At 38.8% G+C, this 24,843-nt stretch overlaps 2 protein-coding genes across 9 annotated transcripts in view; both read left to right on the top strand.

Moving 5' to 3' along the window:
• LOC117271387 (disco-interacting protein 2 homolog C) overlaps positions 1–24,843 on the top strand; it is a 255,882-nt gene that overhangs the window by 131,537 nt on the left and 99,502 nt on the right. For all 8 annotated transcript variants that reach the window (XM_078172954.1, XM_078172953.1, XM_078172957.1 and 5 more), the window contains exons 2-4: positions 3,922–3,993; positions 16,988–17,098; positions 23,615–23,740. In XM_078172954.1, coding sequence (XP_078029080.1) covers positions 3,922–3,993; positions 16,988–17,098; positions 23,615–23,740 — 309 coding nt within the window. The remainder of the gene's footprint in view (positions 1–3,921; positions 3,994–16,987; positions 17,099–23,614; positions 23,741–24,843) is intronic.
• LOC117271388 (tripartite motif-containing protein 16-like) lies at positions 8,538–10,363 on the top strand. The gene has a single exon (XM_033649512.2). The coding sequence runs from the start codon at positions 8,562–8,564 to the stop codon at positions 10,224–10,226; it is 1,665 nt and encodes a 554-aa protein (XP_033505403.2). The 5' UTR covers positions 8,538–8,561; the 3' UTR covers positions 10,227–10,363.

Genomic DNA, 24,843 nt, shown 5'->3' on the forward strand with positions numbered 1-24,843 from the left:
TGAAAGTTTTATTAACATCAACTCCCACGTGGATGGAATATTTTAAGTGTTTGTTATTTATTGTACTCACTCTAGCTCATGTTTTTATAGGTTTACATTTCTTAGCAACAGTATTCCAAATAGTAAGTTTTCATCTCCCGCCTGGGTCAAACTGACAGAAACTGTTAACTTTGTGTGTGTGATTCAGAGAGTTTTAAGTCAAAGGTTTCATCTTAGCCTCTTGTTAAACCGCTTTGATATAAAACATGTTGTCAGGCACCGTGTGTGTGTGTGTGTGTTTGGATGAGCAGGAAACCTCCTTACACCAACTGTCTCTGACCTGTCTTTAACGGCCCGTGGCAACGTCACCCAAAGAAAGAGACAGACAGTTTGGAAGCAGGCGGCAGAGGAATACCATAGCCTGAGTCATCCTTCCTTCCTTTGTCTCTATTTAAAGATCTTCATCCCTCCATCCTCTCCAGCTGCTTCTTCATTCCTGTCCCTGGTAGGAGAATGGGGAAGGATTTTTGTTGCCTCTTTACAACTCGGATCATATTGTCATAGTTTCATAGTTCATTTTTATCAGTAATAATAACATTGTCGTAACCAAGTTAACCATAAGAAAGGTCCGACAGGTCCGCAAACACAAGCAGTCAGAAGAGGAAATTCTCTATAACGCTCTACAAATTTATTTGCCAAAAATTTCGTAAAATCATCACCCAAACTGTCTACAGTGAATATCCATCACGTTCACAGGCAGACTTCCTGCTTCATCTTTAATAAATTAGTCATATGAATCTGCAATAACTGATCGATTACTTAAATAAAGATAATTGTTTGTGGCAGCACTATCTGTGAAATGCTTCCTAAGGAAAAAAGCACAACATTTTTTGTGATGAAAATCAAAAACGCAGGTTTCTCTAACCATAACTAGGTACTTATTTAATTGAACCCAAACCTAAAACTAATCAAACCATAACCATACTGCTGTGACATCATAAATTGGATTCATTGTTCAACAATGATATATTACAGTTTTGGACGACACAGAAGAAAGATGATGCCAAATGATGGATGAGAAAACTAGAAAACAATGCTGCCTGGTTTGTTTGATGTCAGGCTGAATTAAAGGGTAGCTTCTACCTAGGTGGTTTGCAAATTGTTGCATCTGTATCCATTCTCTTACGGAAGAAGATTTTAAACTTATAGGTTTTCTGAATGGGGCCTGGTTTACAGTTCATGACAAATCAAGCCAAGTTTCTGAATGTCACTTTAGAACATTAGCTCACTAGCTTCCTCTCCTCTTTTGTTTGCAATACTTCATTAGCTGGGTTAACCACACTGCTAATGAAATTCTTTGAATTTCTGATAGAGGCATCAGATCAGAAAACGTAGTGTTGTTCTAAAGAGCATGGACAAATTAAGTATTTTTGTCATTTTACTTAAAGGACTTGTCATCATTCACAAGAAGAAAGGTAGAATACAGAAACTTAAAAATTCATTTGACAGTGTTAATCTTGTAGTTTTCAGTACTGTTGCTCCTGACCAGACAGACTGACAGACTGACAGACAGACTGACTGCCCATCTGGCTGTCTGATTGAGTGGAGATTGCTACACAGAGCTGTTACAGTGTCTAACAGAACAGCTCGCTGACTGACATGTCATTTCACTTAGACTTTCATCCCTGATAAAATAAAGTCAAGACGGTTGGTAGCTGAGTGTGTGTATATGTGGAATGTGTGTGTGTAAGTGTGTGTTTTAGTGTGTCACCTTAAGAAGTTAGTATTTTGAAGACAAGGTCAGACCTCCCTCCATTCATCCCTTGTGTCTCTCTCAGTGTCTCTTTTTCTCTTTTCAAAAACATTTGCCAGCTCCTCTTGCTCTCTGCAGGGTAGTTAGCTCCCCTACCAGAGATGCTAATTATTACCATGTGCCTCGCCTTCATGCTACTAGAAACACACACACACACACACACACGCACAGTGCTGGCATCGTCACCGATGACGTCCGTGCCCACCGTCGGTTTCTTGATCCGAGCCAGTTAGTCACATCTATGTGTTTAAGAAGGATTTGTCAAGTCAGCCGCGCAAACAGCTTTCTCCGTGTTCGACAAATCCGCTGCAGATTTAGCGTCACTCAGGTCTGTTTCATGCGTCTCTCACTGTTTGAGTCAGGAGATGCTCTTCACTCTGATTTCCTCTGAATTTTTTGTTCTTTTTACTTAGTCATCCTCCAGTCACAGAAATCCTGAGATTGTTCCACAGCTCATCTGTGGTCATCTGCAGTTTCAGTTACAGCTGTCACAACATTTCACGTCTGTGTACGAAAGCACATTAAGGCTTTTTAAGTGTTTGAGAATGAATATTTACTTTTTTAATGAAGGAATTCTTTGCATTTTGAGATTTTTGTGCATTAAGTGTAACTGGTTTGCTTAAAACAATAAACACGTAATGTGACACACTTATCCAATTATAGACAATACACAAAACCAAAAATTACACAGACAACAAGCATTACATGGGCATTCGAATAAAATGAAGTAACACAAACTGTATATGACATGCAAATTTCCTGTCTTAATCTTGATTTTTCACCTACTCCTTTTCCCTTCACATCTCGAACACACATCTGAACTTGCTCCTCCTGTTACAACTTCTCCTCTTTTATATCTAGTTTACCTTTTATCCATTCTCATTGTCCACCAGCTTATCTTCTTCTTTTCCTCCTCTTATCGTTTTTGACTCAGGACAACATTTCCAAACTGGCTGGGCATCTCCATCTAATGCACTCATGTTCCTTAATCCCAACTGATGGGACCTCCCTGTTTCAAATTACCAGTTTGATAGACAGGTCTTAATGGTTATTCTGCACAGAGAGCTCCATCATGCCACTCTACACATTACAAACTGCATTACCCATGTCTCCTCTCTCTCCTCTGCTTTCACACACAGTACCATTTTCTTTTTGTGTCTCTGGCTTTTGATTTGCCTTCAAAGAATATTACTGGTTCTTCTGTAAGCTCCTAAACTCCAATTCCCATGATGCTTCTGTTTTTTGCTTTCTGTTCTCCCCTCAAGTTGTTGCCTTATGTCATGCAGAAAGTATTTGACTCATAGCGCTTGTTTTACTTCACTTGGAGTACAAGTTGAGTGGAGTTAAGCATATTAATGACACTGTCAATCAGAAACAAGCACTCAGCTGACATTCATTTACTTTCCAGTGAACTCTCCCAAAAAAAATCTGGCTCTCTTTTCTAAAACTTTCTTTGTAAATGTGACAAACTCCTCCCGCCTGGTATCCCCTGGAGGATAAAACAGAACGCCAAGAATCCTTTTCTAAAAGAGCTATTGGATTCAGATGTTGTGCGTGGGAATCTGCTGATAGTACCTTTAGGTAGGCTTGATTTATCGCTTCACTCGGGGAGATCAGTCAGCAAGTTTTGAGGTGGTTAGTCACACCGTGAAAGGTGAATTACGTGCATCTGCAGTACTCTGAGGTCCAAATTTATGCACATACACTCACACATGCACACACACACACATACATGCACCATCTGGTCTTGGTTGAGTGGAGAGAATGACTAAGCATAATGCGATCAGCTTTCTCTCTGACTGTTTTGTGTTGTGATGTCTTAGATTGCAGCTCTTTGTGGAATATATACATTCAGGGCAGCTGCAGTGTTTCTTTGTCATTTATTTCCTTAAGTTTGTTTCTTGTGCATCTTTTTGTACAATTGATAGCCTTAGGTTTGATATTCTAGCTTTAATATATTAATGAGCGTTGAAACAAAGTTCAGTTCAACTCAGTTCAATTAAACAACATGCATTTGTAACAATGGACATGCTTTATTCTGTATGACTTTATAGGCGCCAAATTTACATTTAAAAGTTATATAAAAGAACATAGAGAGTAAATGTCTCTCTCTCTGTTGTCTCTGGCAGGTGATATCACACAGAAGGGCTATGAGAAGAAGCGATCCAAGCTGATTGGAGCCTTCTTTCCACAAACACCAGGTAAAACTGACTTTCCTTCACCTTTTAATGCAGCAATTTTTATATGGCGTTAAATATTTTTTAACACTTGACACTTTTCTTTTACTATGTTTATTGTTATGCACCAAAACACCAAGGCAAATTCCTCATATGTAAAACATTTCTTGGCAATTAACCTGATTGTAATTCTGAGTTTGCTCAACCAAATTGATCTGAATGCTCTTGTGATTTTATTCCCATATATATATTAAACACACAGGAGTAAAATTTACATTATGTTAAAATGTGTGTCCTAATCCTAATAGAAATTGCAAAGTGAAAAGCTTGTATTCACTATTCTTTCATAGCTGATACACTTGGGTGTCCAGGATGTTCTTGCTGGACTTGATTATAGATGCATAAAACCTAAGTCTCCTTTTTGGGTAAAGTAGAGAGTAGTGTCTTTTTCTTTTAACTTTAAACTGGTCTCCCCATGGTGGGTAGGGGATATAGTTCATACACTGTTGGTGAATTGGTGAAATCCTTGGAAATTTTGGACAAGTCATGGAATTTTGATGTGTAATGACAGTAATTGTAGCAGTAATTTTCCATGGTTAACCTTCCACGTACTGTAACATAACAGCTTATCTATTTTCTGTAGCTGTTGACATAAAGTAGCCCTAATAACTTTTTTTCATTTTCACGCTGCCTTCCATCTGTCCCTCCATGTATGCTAGCTGGAACGATGTTTGAATGGAGTTTGGATCTGATATGTTTGAATAATGCGGGGCAAGTGGGGCAAGAAAAAACATAAAAAACAGAAATATAGTGACTTTTAAATTTAACATGTAGGGTCATGAATCCCAAAGTTTCCATACCTATGCCCCACTAAACATTTTAAATTGAACCATATTTTTGAGATTAAGCAATTGGCATGGGCAGCCCAGGGAATTCAACCATCACTCAGAGCGCCATTGCACACTTGATTTCATTTTAACTGCTCTGAAAGCAGAGTGTGGTAGTTCCTATGTGCAAATCATTATGTTTTTTCAAGCAAATTAACCAGTGAGCCAACCAAACTGTCGGCTGTCACTCCCCCACTCAGGGAGCTCTCCTGCTACGTGTCTGTGGACTGCCCATAATATTACCCTTAACTTTTAGAGTTAAGTGTACTATACAGTTCTGTTTGTGTCACATATTGTAAGTGGTCATTGGAAAATATATAATGGGTCCTGGGTCATGGAAAAGTTTTCCAGTTTTATCCTTTAAAATGTGTGGGACCCCTGCCTGATGGCACATTGTTGACATGTTGGGGAAGTTTAACCAGGACACAGAGTAAAATCTCTTTTTAAACTTTGCCAAAAGACCAAAACTAAGAAAACTTTGGGCACGTATGTGTTGGTTTTACACAGAGAGAATTTTTCTTATAAAACTGGCAGTGATCTTTGTTTCACTGAAAGGGCCCTGCGGGCAAGAATACTCATTTATTTATTTAGATGTTTTTGTTTTTGTCCAATATGTGCTGTTAGGGTTTGGTTTTCTTTTAAAGGGAAACTGTCGACTCTGATTTTCCTCCATAGGATATGTGTTGATTCTAGTCTTCATACATTTAATAAATCATCACCAGTTGAGTTGTTTTTGGTAACAAACCACGGATGGATGTTATTGAGTCCGACCACAAAGGATTTAAAGTCCATTTCGCAGTAAGACGCATCAGACTGTCTGCTGAGGATGGGACTGAAGCGTCACAGACACACTGGCACTGCCAAAGCTATTACTGGAATATATTCTCTGTGTGTGTGTGTGTGTGTGTGTGTGTGGGCGCACGTTCATAGGGTGGGGGGATGTCAGGAAGTGCATTATGGGAAGGAATGAAGGGTGTGGGATGGAGAAAATGTGTGGTATTCACATCCAGGCCCAGTGGGGGGTCGTCCCTAGTTCACTATTGGGGGACCGGATGACACACACACTCCCCTGTGCACACACACACACACACACACACACACACACACACACACGTACACACTGTATTCTGACACTACACTGCTCATTCCTTCTCAAACCTGTATGCACTTTTACCAGTAACACTTTGAACACATGCACACAGTACTCCCCTTCTCTCATTTTAAGGCCTTCTCTCAAACACACATGCACCGTCTCAATCACACACACAACCAACAACACAATGCTTCCTTTCTCTCCATCAAACATATCTGTGCATGCGAGTGCACACACAAACACACACACATGCACACAGTAACACAGTGACTCAGTTTTCTTCCCTGTGATGTGTTTCAACTCTAAGTCCTGTTAATCCGCATTGCTTGGTACACAGTCAGGCTGATATCTTTTGATTAAAGCAGTTACAGTGCTCAAAGTAATGGGTTTCCCCAGTTACCAAAGACTTACAAGGTTTCACACTATGGATTAGGTTTAGTTTACTCAGAGGGGACTTTAATATCATGAGATTTACCAGCTATCATCGATTAATACACTAGTATACATTTTTAAGTCACAGACTAGAAAAACATCGATGCATTGATGTAAGGTCACCTGTAGGTTTTGTGTGGAACATTTTAAAGGCTCCTGGGTTTGGCTTTTTACTGCTACCATCTTGGAACCTTCAATTTACTTTGGAAAATTGCAACCTGGTGAAACATGAGACTTTAAAATGCATAAGACAATCTTCATAAAGTGACAGCTTAAAACCTGTGGTACATCCATTCATCATCTTTACCAAGCCAACCATCAGTGGTTAAAATAACATCACCATCATCACCAACAAAATGTTTTTAACGTTATGAGCATTTAGCAGTTCAATTACATGAGAGATAAAGGAATTTCTCACCATGATAGACCTGGACCGCTGTGGATACAGGCTTTTGCTGGCCTTTAAGTTTAAATGCATACTGATATTTTACTATTACTCCGAATATGACAATATTCTGAATTTGACACTGGTCACATGAACAGCATATTCCGTTTAGATATTCCAGATTAGGCCTTAATCCGAATGTAGCATGTTCTGATTAAGGCATGTTTAATATGTAGATCTTTTTTTTTTTATTTTTAGGAGCATTCTTTGGACATGTATACATTGTATTCAAATAAATGCATCTACATTGGGGTCTTTACTGCAGTTTGCAAAACAGCCTCTTGCTGGTTTGAAAAACTTTAAATTGAAAAAAATCCTATCTTGATTCAAAGACACACAATGACACAAGTCGCTCCAGCTGCTTCGCTTTCATCAGAGTATGCATGGCTGCTTGTAAAGAAAATTATTAGTGAAATATTCATTTTCATCAGCTATGTCAACAGCTTAGTAGGGATTTTGTCTTTGAAAAATAAATAGGGCAAAAGTCAGATTTTTTTGTGCATGTAAAGATAGTCACTGTTATATCCCTTTCAGACAGCACATGTGATTATGTGGATGTATGGTATCATTGGTTTAATGTCCATTTCTGGTTTTAATACCAGTTCACCAAAGCTCAGAAGCCTGTTCAGGAGGAGGGTTATGAATGGGGGTCGGCTGATATATGTTGACCTAGATAGACCAGTGATGTGGGTTTGACCCACCTTACTGTGACGGTCTGAATGGGATATCATAGTCCAACATCTTCCCCAAGTCCACCAAGTAAATGTACACCAAAGGGTAACACTCATGACCCCACCTGTATCCTTACACAAGTCAGTTACTGGCCCACTGTTCCATGACCAGCACAGACACCTACAGTGACTCTCTTGAAGGGGAGGTTAACCTGTCTGTCAGCCTGGCGTAAAATTTACTGAGGAAGCTGCAGTGTGATGCTCTGATAAATTGACCTTCCATGTTTTGAACATAGGAGCCAGGAGTCCATGGGCACAGACCCAGAACTTCATGCATTTATTGAAAAGTCAGACAATATCGGAAGCCGCCAGCTTCTCAGGAAGAATATTATCAACCCCCAGCTGGGTTTCTTCAGCTAGGACTGTGACCTTGGTCAGAGTGATTGGCAGGGCTTCTTTTGACTTTACTGACATTGTCCTCCACACGTGGGTATGTCAGTTTTGTTCAGGACTTCCTCAAAATTCCTTCCAACATCCAACAATACCCTCAGTCAATGCCAGCCTAAGAACATAGACAGACCTGTCAGTTTGCTTTCGTTCCCTGGGGCTACGGCACATTAGGTTGGCAGAATGTTAGGTGTTTTTTTTTGTTCATTGTTTGAATACCACTGTCATTTAACAATTGTCTTGCCAGAGCCTAACTCTAACATTAATTACACCCAAACCCAGACAAATTCTATCTAATTTATAACCTAAAATACTGTTTGTTTAATACGTACACCCACGACCATCTGATACATTATTTAAAAAACATGTTTTTCATGTTCAGGACTCAATATAATATTGTTCCCACTGTTTTCACAACATCTCAAACCTGAATAGTCAGACATTACGAGAACCAGGAAAAGTCTTCCTGTTCAAAGCCACTCCTCTTTCAGGAATCTGGCAAAGCCTGCAAAGCCCTCCCTCTCTTACACATCTCATACACATTTAGATAAAGTGAAAGACCTGTAGTCATTTCATATGTTTCAGTCATCAGACACCTGCTCTTGTCAGAAAGCAACATGGCACAAGCGATTCAACTTGATCAAGGAAGATTTTGCTGCTCAGTCTGTCTGGATCTACTGAATGATCCAGTGACTATTCCCTGTGGACACAGCTACTGCATGAACTGCATTAAGAACCACTTAGATCAAGAGGATCATCAGAGGATGTACAGCTGCCCTCAGTGCAGGCAGATCTTCAAGTCAAGGCCTGCTGTGGTGAAAAACAACATATTGGCATTTGTGTTGGAGGAGCTGAAGAAGACTACAGTCCAAGCTGCTCCTGCCGATCACTGCTATGCTGGACCTGAAGATGTGGCCTGTGATGTCTGCACTGGAAGGAAACTGAAAGCCTTCAAATCCTGTCTTCAGTGTCTGGCTTCGTATTGCGAGAAACACCTCCAGCCTCACTATGATGTAGCTCCCTTAAGGAAACACAAGCTGGTGGAAGCAAGTGCAAAGCTCCAGGAGAACATCTGCTCTCGTCATCAAGAGGTGATGAAGTTGTTCTGCCGTACTGATCAGCGTTGCATCTGTTACCTCTGTTCGAAGGATGACCATAAAGGCCATAACAAAGTCTCAGCTGCAGCAGAAAGGACTGAGAGGCAGAGAGAACTTTGGGTGACTCGTCATAAAATCCAGCAGAGGATTCAGGACAAAGAGAAAACTGTGGATTTGTTCCATCATGAGGAAAATGCTGTAAAAAACTCTGCTGATAATGCGCTGAAAAACACTGAGAAGACCTTCACAGAACTGATCCATATCATGGAGAGAAGAGTCTCTGATGTAAGGGAAAAGATTAAATCTCGGCAGAAGACTGAAATGGGTCGTTTCAAAAAGGTTCGGGAAAAGCTGGAGCAGGAGATCACTGAGCTGAAGAGGAAAGATGCTGAGCTGGAGAAGCTCTCACAAACAGAGGATCACACTCATTTTCTATTAAGTTACCCCTCTTTGGCATGTCTCAGTGAATCTAAAGACCCACCCAAACTCAAAGTGCGCCGACTGCGGTACTTTGAGAAGGTTACAGTGGCTCTGTCAGAGGCCAAATATAAACTGCAGGAGGTTCTTGGTGAAGAATACGCAAAGATCTCAAGGACGGTAAATGAAGTGGATGTTTTACCATCAAATCAACAGGCAGAGCCCACGACCAGATCTGACTTCTTACAGTACACACGCCAAGTAACTCTGGATCCAAACACTGCAAACGCACATCTGTCACTATCCAAGGGGAACAGAAAGGTAACTTTCGTGCAGAAAGAACAGGAATATTCTTCTCATCCAGAAAGGTTTGAAGGGTGCTGGCAGGTCCTGAGTAAAGAGAGTCTGACTGGGCGTTGTTACTGGGAGATGGAGCGGAGCAGGAGAGGACTTTTTATAGCAGTTGCATACAAGGATATCAGCAGAGCAGGACACCTCAGTGATTGCCTATTTGGATCTAATGACAAGTCTTGGGCATTAGATTGTTGCCAAAATAGCTGTCAATTCAAGCATAACAACAAAAAAACTCGCATTCAACAGGAGGGGACCTCCAGAATAGGAGTGTACCTGGATCACAGTGCAGGTATTCTGTCCTTCTACAGCGTCTCTGAAACCATGACTCTCCTCCACACAGTCCAGACCAAGTTCACACAGCCTCTTTATGCTGGACTGTGGCTTTCAGATGAGGCTGCTGTTGAGATGTGTTAGCTCAAGAAGACAGGAGTTATTGAAGAGCTGATATCTGCTGTCAGTCAAACGGGATGCAGGAACACTTAACCAGTATATGCATGAAAAGTAAACCATGTAAGTGAAAGTACTTAAAGTACTGCGGTGTAACTATTGATGGATGTCTAAACACTCTTACTATTGTAGAGGTAAACAATGTGTTATTTTATTAACTTAGTGTACTTTTTGTTTTTACTTTTGGGGTTTTTTAAGAGACTTTTTTTTAAAGAAATAAGAACATTGCTTCATTTTCTATGTATGTTTGTACAGTATATAAATTAACATTCTGGTAGAGCATTGTTTAGATTTTAAATTCAATTTTCAGTTTTATTTATAAAGTCCACAAATCACAGTTGACTTCAGAGGGCTTTACAGCATACGACATCCCTCTATCCTTGGACCCTCACAGTGAATAAGGAAAAACTCCTCCCCAAAAAACCCTTTAACAGGGAAAAAACAGTAGGAAACTCAGCAACCTGAATGAATTACTATTATAGACTACAACAAACCTAAGGTGGATGGGGTAATGGGAAATGAACTACGAGGTAGGCAGTCAAAATGGCGCATTTACTGCCTGTATGTGATGCAGTTTTGCTAGATGTTTACAAAGATTGCTTGTGTTTCTACCCTTACATGCACAGGAGGTGATGAACTTGTGGCAGCAAGCAGTGTTGGCATCAACTGACTTGCTTTGCACTGACTAAATGACTGGGTTACATTGGCAGTTAATAGGCCAATTGATTAATGATTCCCATTGAACTTTGTCTCCATCTTCCCTTTAAGTGGTACCAAGTTACAGACTTGTATCCAGGAAACAATTTGAATTTATTTGGAAACTATGGGCCCCTAGAATAAAGTGCTGGTATCTATGTTTACCAACTAATCTGCCTAACTTACAGACTTTTGAGTCTAACGTTACTGTGCTTGTTCACATATGCAGATAATGAGTACACACTTTGAACTTAACCGACCATGTAAAGTCTACGTCTTCAAGTCACATTGTGGTTGACTTTGATTGGCAGTGCATGTTCAAAATCAATGACACTCCCGCACAATGGCTTCTCTGTGAGTTGGCACTAATACAGTGTTTCATTATTCATATTGTGATTGATGAACCACTGTATTAGTGGTTCATCAATCACAATATGAATAATGAACCACTGTATTAGTGGTTCATTATTCATATTGTGATTGATGAACCACTAATACAGTGGTTCATTATTCATATTGTGATTGATGATTCATATCTTTTGATTCATATCTAACAGGAAACAAAAAAAAAAAAGAAAAAAAACAGTAGCGGGTTTCCGTGTGACATGTACAGTATGTCATCACAAAAATGTTGCTAGTCACATTTGACTCCATCAGATCCTGCCAGTAAAAACAAGCAAATTGTCAGGCTGAAAGTATCGTCACCATCATGTGAACATTGCACAATTAGTTGATACTAAAATAACAATATGGGATCATAAATGTCCCACTTCTTTTGTATATTTTACTGCCTTAGCTCTGAATATGTTTCTGTAACATTACCAGGAAAAACACCAGTGCACTCTCTGTACATTTGTGTTACTTGGCTGTGATAGGCATATCTGGGGGTCTAGACATTCTACTTTATTTATTCATGAAGATTAAAGTCATAATTAGTCATACTAGGCCTGTCTAAATGTAATGGTTGGAGAATGCAAAGGAGACAAGCCACAAGCTATGTGGTAGTGGATATGTTTCACTTATACAAACAAATTTGAATTCAACGCTTAACTAAACACATTATGTCATGAAACATCTGCAGTCATTGACACAGGAGTTTGAGGTTTAAAAAGTCTTTTGTTGCTTTATTGTGCTCTGTATATTTTATGGAGTAAGTGAAACATTATCAATCTTTTCCTGTCTGTTAATATTTATAAAGATGAGGTTCAGTTGTTTGTGATCATTCGATGACTTAAATTCATTTTAACTTGATGCGTGTGTTTGATTATGGCTAGGTATTGTGTTATACAACATGTACAACATCATCAAATGTTTCACATATTCAGTTTTTTGACATTTCACCATTTGAATAATATTTTTAAAGTGCTTTATTTAGCCAAAGGTCTTGAAAGGCTATTGGGTCTGACATCAGGTTCATGATATCGATAAAAGTATTGTTGTGGTGTCATTACCAAAGTTATATTGGCACTTGCATTGAAACACTTCAAGTGACACTCAGCTGTATGCAAGCATGATGATGCAGACTCTTCGGTGCACAAACCTGTCCAATGAATGAGTTACTTGTTGTGTTTCTAATTCTTGGTTAGTTTGTATTAAGTCAGTGTGAGCCTAAAAGGTACATCTTGCTTTGAAGAGAGTCAAACTTCTGGCAAATGAGATCAACCACCTCTTCCACTGTTCAGCATTTATGTACTATCCCTCTGGGAGCACTTCAGCTCATCTCTTATTCAGAGCAGGCTGTGAGCCCTGCAGTGTGAACTTTTTAAATGATTAATTAATGATTAATTCAGGCCTTTTGTTAGCTAGCTTCTCTTCACTTGTCTTTGATCCGGGAACACATTACAAACTTTGAATTATACACTAAGAACAGCTGAGAGACTCTAAAGCGGAGATAAGATTTAGTGTTTCATGTTCCTAAAATGATATTTATACTGGTGGGAAAACTTTCAAGTAATTGGAAGACATCTTTTAAAATTTTAGTAAGATTTCTTAATATGCAAATTTTCATTTCTGCTCAGTGTACATGTGTTGTTTTCATCTGTAAATTGAAATTTGTGTTTTATCAACGGCTGATAATGTGAGCCCATGTTACATTGCATGTTTCTGGTATCTTTTTCTTTCAGTTTTTAAATTAGATTATATTTTTTAGCATTATTTTGTATATATAATTGTTGTATTTTAGTATAGTAATTGTTATTTCTTTGTCAATGGTAATTAAGTTTTGTCTTAGTTGTGTTAAATCAGGTATGTGGTCCAAAGCAAGAGTGTTTTTAGTGTAAAACAAAATCAAACCTCTAGGGACTGCAGTCCACGGGTGTTTGCTGTTACTTTTTAAGGTAGTTGAGGTGCTGTTGGTGTCAGGGTCGTCCACCTCATCCATCTCAGTTCTTTATTGGGTTATGTGTCTCTCCACCTGCAGTGGCTGACAGAAAAGGAATGAATGAGAGGCCTGTATTGATTTCCTTTAAAGTTTCACTGTGTGCGACTGCTTCAAATCGTGTTTGGAGTGTTTGTTGTAAGGAGTATCAGATGGATGGGGTACAACTGGGGAATTAACATGATGTCAGATGATTTATTTAGCAATGTCAGCTTCCTTGTTGTATTTTCCCGGCAGAAGCTGTATTGGTATGTTACAAACCACACCCGTGTGACACCTAGGAATTTCTAAAACAAACAATAAAGAATACATGAAGATATGAGTCAGGTGTCCTTGTATGAAGGGTTCTTGCAGTTAGACATGTGTGGGAAAATACCATGTGTTAGCTGTTCATCTTTTTTTTTCTAATTTACCCAGTTCACACTCCGTATTTTGGCTGTCACCTCCAACTAGCAGGATGTCTGAAGCCAGATTCAGTAGAATTACTTGTAATCTCTGGATCAGCAGTCATATGGGCTAGATGTATAAACGATGGGCATGTTCACATATCACGCATAAACCATTTCCTGCATGTTAACTGGTAATGTGGGGTAAGAATGTGTGCAGCTTAAAGATAATTCAGACCAGATGTACAAATGGTTCTATAGAGCCAGCCACATGTATTATCATAAGGTGGAGATGGAAAAATAAAGTGAGAGTTGTTATCTAATAAAATAAAACAATCTTAGTTTAGGTTCTTATCCAATTTCACTGATTCATTGTAGTCTACACTGATCTGTTACATGCCTAGTTGAGACACATTTAATTCTAAAAACGTTGTTTTATCACTCTGATGGCATTATTTGCATTATTTTTTACCTTATTGTGAAGCACCGTTTCAAGATGAATGCTATGAACTAAATCATGATCAGCTTTCTTAAGTTTAAAGATGGTTCAGATAAAACTGCCTGTGATGGTTTACAGGTCTATGTGATGAATAAATAATAAATGCACTATAGATAACCTCAGCCGTGCGTAATGACAGCTGGTCCGGCGCCCTGGGAAACCCTCCCTGATGCAGTACAGTCTGTGAAATTGCACTTCTTTTTATTGACAGGTCTACAGATTGGTGGTTATTCAGAAAGTTATAAAAAGAGACCTGTTTTTCTGCAGATGCCCTGCACAAGCAAACAAGACAGCCACATAGTCTGCAGTCATATCACCAGCTCTGTACTCTGTGCTAGAATGCTGTGTTAAACAGGTTCTGTGTCATATTTAACATGTTTCCCATCGTACTTAAGTGCTGGATGATATGGGTGGGTATCGGTATTTGATAGATTTAAGGTATTGACAGGCGTAATCCAGTACCAACTAGTATAGAATCGTCTCAAGTCAAATCATACCTGCATTCGATCCTTTTTGTGCCGCAGACTGATTTTGGATTGTCCTGACTCCCTGCATGATCAGCAAACTCTCTGTTGCAGCCATCTCCGAAACTTCCCTTTTCCTCAGTTTAGCATCTGCACTATTAGCATAAGCTAATGCAGCAGCAGCTAACATCAAACATCATTAAACCATCTCAATAAATGATACCCAGCCCTTCTGGACAGTGTTGGACAAATTTAGATTATGACCTGATAATGCTGCTACAAGTCGGAGAATCACCAAAGTAATTGGAATTAATCTTTTGTCATGAATTTCAGTACCAAATTTCATGCCATACCATCCAGTAGATGTAGCGATATTTCACAAGATAAGTGAAAAATTTGACCTGCTGGTGGCGCTACAGGAAAAGTAAGAGGATCAATAAAGTCATCAGGATTTACTGTATTTTCTGGGAACCATGAATATCTGTACCAAATTCCACAGCTATCCATCAAACAAATATGGACATAATCCAGTCTGGACCAAAGCTGTGGACTGACAAACCGACACTGAAATCCCGAAAATTGTAAATATTGCATAGTTTTTCTGTGACTAATAAATAAAAAACCAAACAAAGAAATAAGTATAAAGAGTCTGCAGACAAAAGAAGTTGAGTAAGAAGAAAGGAGAGAGAAATAAGACATTTTTAAAGAGGAAGTAGAACGAGTCAGGAGGGGGAAATCCATCCGTTCAGACTCCCCAGAGGAAACAGCAAAGTGAGGTATTTCCCAGACCTGTCATTTGTTCCAGTGCTGGCTGGTAGTCGTTATATGGTCGGCTAATCAACTTTTAGCTTTTCTCCTGAGCAGCGACGATACTCTGAGAGCTCTAATGAAGACAGACGAGGGTGAAAGTGTGAAGCTGAGATGGATGCTCATAGATCAGCAGCTCCGGAGCGGTCGTAGCTGTCAGTAACAGGGTGGTTATTATCATCAGACTTATTGATTGGTGTGTAGGGAGGTTATTTTACTCTGTGAGTGTGTGTGTGAGTGCAGGCGTAGGGGTTTGTGGATCGACCTCTGTTTCTGTATCTCACAGGGCAGGTTTGGTTCAAGAAAAAAGATTTTAGATTTGTTGTTTTTAGGCATTTATAGTTCTTTATGAATGCATTTATTTTCAATTCCACATGCAGTTTTTATCCTATAGCTTTTTATTGTTTGTAGTTTTATTTAGTTTCCCTCTTTTTGTCTATGTGTATCTGCTGAACCTCAGAATTCAACACTGCAAACACAAAAAATAGTGTCAATATGAAATGTGTTGTGGTTGTCTCGGGTAACAGAAAAAAATGCATAGTGGTGAAATGACTGCAGTTGTTTCCAGTACAAACTGAATTTCCTTGAAGGAAGCAAATTCCTTGAAGGAAGTGTGATTTCCTAGATGGAATGTGTGTGTGTGTGTGTGTGTGTGTGTGTGTGCGTGCATGCCCTGGCTGATTTGCATATACACCAGATATTTGCTGAGTCAGGCTGTTTGGTTTGGATTCATTGTGTCATGTATCAGAGTTTTTCAAAGTCCGACACTGTGAGACAGACAAAATGAGACAACTGCACTACAACCCCATTTTTGTTTATGTTTTGGCAACTTGGATCATCAAAAGTATGCTAAAGCTTTTATCAGTTGCTGTTTGCAGTGTACCCATTTATGTATAGACAACTATCACTGGATTACTTTGATACTGAAGAACACTTAGAAACATGAGATTCAGGCAAGCTCTGGAGTTATAAGGATTGTCTTATTTAATGATGATGTTTCAATGTGATGGACATTGCAGATAATATCATTTAGAAGTGTAAGTCACACTGGATCTAAAGATAAATACATCATGTCTGTGTGTTCAGATTTCACTGAGTTCCTCCAAGTAAACTCTGAGAAGGAGTATGAATTTTGGAGAAAATTGCAGTATTGGGGCACCCTGGGGTTTCGAAAGCACCTTGATTGTGGCTATGAGCTGTGAGTCACAGCCTTTGCTGCAGCTGCTGACCGTGTTGGTAAAAGCACCAAATCTGCAGACTAACTACAAGAACTATCCTCATATTGTTTGTAGAACACCTGCAGGTCTGTACCTCTGAATTCAGGTCTCTCACTGAAAAACTTGTGTTGATTTCTTTGCAAATGCATGAGCAAAAGTATACATGTACAAAATCATACAGAATACCCAAGGAATATACAAAAGACAGAAGTGCTTTTAGGGATAGATTTTTAATTTGGAAACATGAAGGCTGCAATTTAAATCCAAACATTTCTGTCCCAGGAATGGATCAATCCATGGGCCAGGAGAGGAGAACCCCGGTCACCCCGTCCTCGTCTTCACGGTACCACCGCCGGCGGTCTTCTGGTTCCAGAGATGAACGTTACCGATCAGGTAAGAGGAAGGGTTATCCCTGACCATACTCAACACTCCCAGATGATATCACCAATGTTGTGTTAATGTCTGACTTGCTGACAAAGAACTATTTGCTAATCTCTATGTTAATTAGCTTCATTAATCACCTCATTAGCATAGTGGGTCGTGTGTGTGATAACTTAAGCAAGACATGGCAACATTTTTTAATTTTACATCTTTCCAATAAAGGTGATGCTGTGATAATAATTTGGAGGTCGTATCTGCATGTATTTGCATATCAATGAGGAAACCTGCTTTTATAACTGCTGTAACTCTTTCATACTTTAATACATGGAGTTCATAATAATATCCCCCATCTGTAGAGAAGTGCAGAGACATAGACACACTGTACTGTATGTGTATTAAAGAATATTCCATCCCCCATGTGATCCTTTGTATATCAAGTACTCAACCTGTTATGTTATATTTATGAAGAAAACGTTTTTCTCAAATGCCTCCATAGTAAACAATGAATCCAAAAATGGAGAAGATTCTTGATGAACTGGAGTCATATGTGTCCACATTTAAAAACCAGAAAACTGTATTAAAACATCGGGCATATGCTCAGTGCATCCCAACATATGAATTTTTTGCTGAAAGTGTAGTTTAAAAGTGAAATAAAAGTGAAACTTGTCTGTGCTCCCTTTAAAGCCAGACTCCATTGACAAAAACAGTTATTTTGCCTTGCTGTACACAGGAGCTTCTGGTCTACCACTGCCTCAATTGGCAGTGTGTTTGGGTTATTGTGAGACTTTTACAGATCTAAACTAACCCTTTAAAGGCGCTGTATGTAAGAATATGGCCAAAACGGTTACTGCACTCAAATTCAAAATACTGCTGCGAGTCTTGTCCGCCCCCCCTCCTCCCCTACAGATTTGAGGTTGCTGGACAGCGGCACGCTGGAAACTGATTTGTTTGCCCACGGGCAGCTGCCGTGGCAGGGCTGCGTCACCGCGTCCTTGATCTTCGGTTTTCCAGCGGACCGTTCGAGCAAGTCCGGCTTCTCTGCTGCTAACGCTGCTGCCGGGATACAGCTGAGGAGGAGCCGGCTGCTAATGCTATGTACCGGGACACTGCTAATGCTGCTTGCTGTGCTGCTGTAGCTCAGTCGTAACTTTAACTGATGCTGAGACTCTACTGACTGCGTGACTGGTAGACGGCGCTGGGTGGCGCAACAGGCCAAAACACAAATTCAAAACATAAACATGATTTGCAGACTGTAAAATTGTTTTTTAAATGCGAATATTCTGGCTGTAGTATTGTTGTCGGTGAGATCAGTGTGTTATATGAACATTATTCCTTAGTCTCTGTGACATATTAGGATGATTTTACGACTATTTGGTTTAGATTTCTTACATATAGTTCCTTTAAAACACCAAAGTAATATAATAATGCAATGTTAATGGAGATCAGTTTCACTTACAATTTAGTTCTAAATACTTAGGTCTAAGTGAAAATACATGGATACATTAGACTTGGATTATACTGCACAAGTTTTTTTTGGATTCTTTGTTCACTGTGGAGGCATGTGAGAAAAACAAAGTTTTCTAAACATTCTGCCTATTGCAGGGTGAGTATTTGATATTTAAAAGGTAATTTGGGGTCTGAAGTATTCCTTTAAAGGGTCACCACCAGTTTTACACATCAAAGTCATGATGTGACATGGCCATTTACCATAGGACACTTTGAAGTTGCATTATGGGAAATGGAAGATCCAGTATTTTTGGGTGCTTGGTCCTTATGCTAGGGACTAATCTTGACTACTGCTGCTTAAATCTTGACTGTTTTGTTTTCAATCTATCTATCACAAGATCCCAAATTTAAAGAAAGTGGAATATTAAATCCTTGGTCAGCATTTTTAATTTATACTCTCTGATTATCAGTGCCTAGTTTTAAACAGGTGAGAGGAATGTGTTGTAAGAATATTATGCAACTAAATAATGTAACTTTTTGCTGAAAAGCAGCTCTGGTAAACTGTTATTGAGAAAGAGATTAAACTGAAGGATGTGATGACATATCATCATATGAATTCAGATCATGGAATGAATAACACCCTGAAATTCTGGGGTGTTAAAAAAACATCTCTCCACCCTGTCGGGGAAGGGGGCTTTATCAACAAACTGGTTTCAGGTGTTTTATACATCTACACTGCCTCATCACAACAACACATGCTTCATGTCAAAATGTTAGTGGCTGCACTGTATTCAAAAACTCCAGATCTTATCTATGACTGACTCAAATCATCACAGTAGAAAAAAATAGTTTTTTGAGGTGATAGCTCTTATCGACATGCAGGAATATTGTTTATGTTTAAGATGTTCTTTTCCCATGTGTGGAAAAGGTTTAAAGATAAGGAATACAATGAGGTAAAAGTCTTTCATGTAAATAGTTGTTAAAGATGAGAATAAAAGAGTTGTTGAGTTTGCCAAGTCAAATTATCCTCGGTTATGTCCTTAGTATAGTCCGACCTATTCTGGGTTGTTGAGGTGAATATTGATATTGGTATTTGGGAGTAATGTGATAAAATATGTAAAATATATTGGCCAATATTTTTTTTCTTTTTCTTTACATAAACAAACAATATTGATTCGGATTACTGGGATTTTTTTTTTTTTTAAATTGTGACCAAGATACATACTGTGTGACATTTTTCAGCTTTTTTTTATTTCTTTCTGTTAGACAAATTATATAATGGTGACACTGTTTCTAAATTACCTATGTCTGCAGTTTTATTAGTCTTACATCTGTGTCATATATATCTAGCTCTAGTCTTCAGCTCTCTTTCGGATTGAGTGGTTTTAAAAGAAAAAATATATAGGCTATATTTATGCACATTAAGGTTTTCCACAGGTCTGTTTTTGGATATAGAACTTGAACATCTCCTAACTTAACCCCAGTTGCCTCAGATAACGGTCATCCTGACTATGAGACAGTGCCCTGTTTAGTATTCCCAGTCTTTCTCTGCAGAATGGGCTGCAGCAAATACAGTGTTTGGCACAGATCTGTGGAAAAAGCTTTTGACAAATCTGCCACAGCTCTTGCAACATGCATTGTTTGGTTTTGTTTCATCTGGTGTCTAGTAAAGATAAATATAAGATTAACTGTGGATTCTAACTTGGGTAAATTCCTTTCAGTGGCATCTCATTTGAAATTAATATGTAAGAATTCGCTGTGGTGACGTTTGTGGTTAACAACAGAGATATGCAGTAGTCCAATAAGAAAAGAAACAGGCTTGAGTTCCTGGACCAGTGGGCAAACATGGCTTACTTTATTATTCTAGTCCCACATGCTGTTGGAGAGTTTGTTTGAGTTTGTTCTGACAGAAAATAAATCCCATAAAAACCTTTTAACCCATTAAATTGAAAAGAAAAGCTGTGTGAGCACCTTTAAATGTCATACACACACTCACTTTCACACACTGTGGCGTCACACTCAGTCAACCATAAGATAATAAACGTGCACTTGAGATTTAAATTACCTCCATTCCTCAACATGAGCGCACACACACACACACACACACACACACACACACACACACACACACAAGTCAAACAAACGTAGATCTGTGAGCCCCATTCATTCTTACAAATGTCTTACTTATGTTATTATCGGGTCCAGCAGCCTGTGTGTTTGCCTTCTGACAGCAATGGACACCATTCAAACAAACCCAGCTGTGGATACATGGCAGCGCTTTATCTCACTCATAGAAACACTAATTTACAAAATGTCTTTGCAGACGCTCCCCAAACTTTATCCAGTCGGAAACCACACGGCCTCGTGGGAGCCGCTGTCAAGCTGGGAATGTTTGTGTACATAAACTGAATGTGAAAAAATGGGAACGTGACGCTCATTGTAACGAGAACACTGCAGCACAAATACAGCTGATAGTCCTGCTGCTGCTGTTTTTCTACTTTTGTGCTTTGGCTGGATAGACTCTCTGATTTCTCTATTATTTAACACCCTTTCCCCAGTGTTTACACTGGACACCACATTACTGGTGCCTGAAAATTCAACGTCTTTCCTCAGTTATTTGGTCAGCCTGCCATTTTTATGGTTGGCTGTGGTGGAAGAAGTAATAAGACCTTTTACTTAAGTAAAAGCACCACAATATAAAAATGCTCCATTACAAGAACAAGTCCTGCAAACCATCCTACTGAAGCAGAAGTACAGAAGTATTATACTCTTAATATACTTCAGTATCTGTTCTGCAGAAAATAAAATTCCCCCTGTGACCATTATAATGATCTATGTTACATCATTCGATTGGTTAAAACATGAATCTGTAAGCCGGGTGCTGCTGTTATAGCTGCTCGAGATGGAGCTAGTTCCAGTAGTTTAGTCTAGTGATTCCCAACCAAGGGGTTGGACCCTCTCAAAGGGTCACCAGATAAATCTGAGAGGTCATGAGATGATTACTGGGAGGGGAAAGAAGAAAAAACAAAGTTCTAATGCCAAATAAGAATTACTAGATACTTTAGGCCCTGCAAAGTTATTTTAATTTAACAGTCTGAGGAGTTTAAAAGGGAGAATCAATGTACAGACATCTGAAACATGACAAGGGCCTCCAGCAAGACACTGTTTTAATCTGTTATAAATGTGTCATATGATTTTACGTTAAATCTAACAATAACTGTGTGACATATGTAGTGGAGTAAAAGGTATGTTACAGATGTTACAAACATTTGCCTTTGATATGTAGTGTACAGGGGCCATATCATATCCTTTAAGATAAAACTGGTGCAGTTTTTAATATGATTAAAAAAAAATTGATATCGTGATAATGGCAATATTCTGACATAATGACGTCATACTGTTACATACAGCAACATTGCTAAAAGCAAAATTCCTACCTGCTTTGTGGTGGAGGAGTTAAGTATCATGGAATCAGTGGCGTTGTTAGGCCTGGACATCCTGAATGTTTTATGAGCAGCCCTGAACTTTTCATACCATTTTAGCCACTTGCTGCTCAGAGTAAACATATAAGGAATCAGCATCAGCCTGTTCTCATTTCCAACTTGTCAAATAACGCCGCTTTGTCAGTAATTTCGATGTTTGATACCAATGCACAAAGGCACCTTTTGTGGCAATATGATACCCCTGCCTACAACCACGTAATATAAAGAGCTGGAAAGTCCCTCTAGTGCGGACCTGAGGGGAGGTTAATGTAACCCTGGACTTTCACCTGGGAGCCTGTTATTCGCTTCCTGTGTGAGTTTTAAGCCAAACTATGACGTTCTTTTTCATAACCTAACCACTTGCTTTTGTTGCACAGGGAAGTAAATGTAAAAACAGTGTTTTAGTGTTTTACCTACCTTGTGTGTGTATTTTGAAAAGACTGTAAGTATCTAAAAAGCTGAAACTGTATATCTCCTGTGAAAACTGAAGTGTATTTTAACAAAAATTATGCATGCAACAAGCGTAAACGAAACGGCAACAACAGACGCAGGTCACCCAGAGTGTCATATTTAGACATTTAAGTCCACTAGCAAAACAGCAAATACATGAGGAGTTGGTATGAAAATGGTTTGGTCATAATGTATCCCGATATGAAGCTCAACAAAAATTGTGGCATCTTTGTAACTAAACAGCCTGTCAAAATAAATGCAAGACTGTGTGTGTGTGTGTACTTTGTGGTTCATTTTATATTGTTTGCAAACTGAGAGGCAATTTTTAGATATAAAATTATAACACCTTTTTTTGTTACAACTTTATGTTCTTGAAATTAATTAAAAAAACATCTGCAGTATGTTGTCATGTTTTCAGGAATATCATTATTGTAAAAATACCCTGAAATATTGTGATATTATTTTAAGACCATGTTGCTAATCCCTAGTGGAGTAAAAGTACAATGAAGCATATCATGACAAAAGAAAGTACATGTAGAGAACTGTACTTAAGCTAAGTATTTGAGTAAATGTACTTAGTTACTTTCCAAAAGTATTGGTTAAAAGGATATCTAAATCAGTGGTATTAGAGTAAAAATTATGATATATTTTTGTCCACTTTAATTCATTTGACTGATAGTAAAGGACAACAGCTCTGTGTTTTAACCCATGCACTAAATATCAGAGACAGTATATTAGACTCACCATTAGGTTTTAAATGTGTGTTTCCCCCTCAGTGCAGCTTCTCCTTTCAGTGTACCGTTCATCTCACACTGCATTATACAGCAACATTAACATCTGATAAAATAAATTGCAGGCATGGTGGATCATTATTCTCAAGCAAGTTTTAAGTATCTACAAGGTCATTTTCTTACTGCACAGAAATGAAGGGAAATCAATGGCTGTCTGGCAAGCAGAGAAAACTCATTAAAAAACACTGTAGCATGGCTCTGGGATGGCCGCCACTAATATAAAGTATACAGGAAAACTCCACTGTGGATTTAGTTTAAATAATAAAACCATGTAAAAGTCATGATACCCAAGTATCTGTAATTTATAAGGTTCTAAAAGATGAATGTGACATTGAAACGTACTGTTTGTGTGTCTCCAGATGTGCACACAGAGGCAGTGCAGGCGGCCCTGGCCAAGCACAAAGAAAGGAAGATGGCAGTGCCAATGCCTTCAAAGCGGCGGTCGCTGGTTGTCCAGACTTCAATGGACGCCTACACACCACCAGGTACGGAACCAAACAGTGACTACATTGACAGATTAAACTGACTCATTTTTCTGCAGTCTGAGCAGCTTTCAGCCACATGTGTACTTGGGCTCAGCTAGGCTAAGAACTAAATGCTAATGTTCAGCTTTTGGCTCAAAGCCCAGCTAATGTAGGCATGTCAACTTGCATGTTAACCACTAGATGTTGATATGGTGATGGTTAGCATTTAGCATGCTAGTATGCCAACTTAGGCAAATTAACTTGCAAATATTTACCAAATAACCAGTAGAATGTCATGATACATTGCCCAAAAAGACAAGGAAATCACAATACAGGCAATATTGCAATACCAAATGTTCTGTAGAGAATCGGTCATCTAGGTAACATCATGAGATCTGTGAAACTGTAACCAAATGGTAAAATAATTCTCAAAAGTAAGAACCACTTTCTTTTGGTAAAATATGAGTTGTATTCAGTTTTCTTGAATTTTGTGGCGTTTACGTCAATAGCAGAGCCCCTTAGGAATAGCCTAACCATCCTCTTTGACAGTGTCACAAGAAAGAATCCATTATGATACATATTAATTATTAATTAATTATTACCTTTAACTCTGTGGGGATGGGAGCCTTTTACATCTGGGCCCAGGGGCTTTTTGTGTCATATTCCGTCTATGTCCTAATAAACTAACAAACGGCAAAACCTGCACAAACCAGAACGACTGCAGAGTTTAACTATCTGCAGTTACTGAATACATTGCAATTTGTCGTATAGTGATAAAGAGGATACATCATGATATATTGCCGCCTCAATTAGTAGTCTCCTTTTCCATAAAAAATGACTTTACAGCTTTATAGTTGGAAGTATTTCAGAACTCAAACTTGTTGGAGGACAGAAACCCTCCAGAGAATTTGCACAGAGGGAGCTATAATCAGTATGGATCAGTTTGAGGTTTTTATAGTTTTGGATTCTGTATTGCTCTTGGGCTTTTCATTTCCTTCTGACCTGGCAACACTGCTGTCAGTTAGCACGGATGCAGGTGGAAACAACCTTGAAAATCCCCCTTTTTTTCTTTTTTCCACACCCATGTGACTGCATATTTTTAAGTTAGTGTTGAGAGAAGAACT

This window comes from Epinephelus lanceolatus, chromosome 12 (genome assembly GCF_041903045.1).
Source record: "Epinephelus lanceolatus isolate andai-2023 chromosome 12, ASM4190304v1, whole genome shotgun sequence".
Lineage (NCBI taxonomy): Eukaryota > Metazoa > Chordata > Actinopteri > Perciformes > Serranidae > Epinephelus > Epinephelus lanceolatus.

Excerpts from the sequence above, each read along its gene's own strand:
- LOC117271388 (XM_033649512.2), top strand. The coding sequence starts at position 8,562 with ATGGCACAAGCGATTCAACTTGATCAAGGAAGATTTTGCTGCTCAGTC.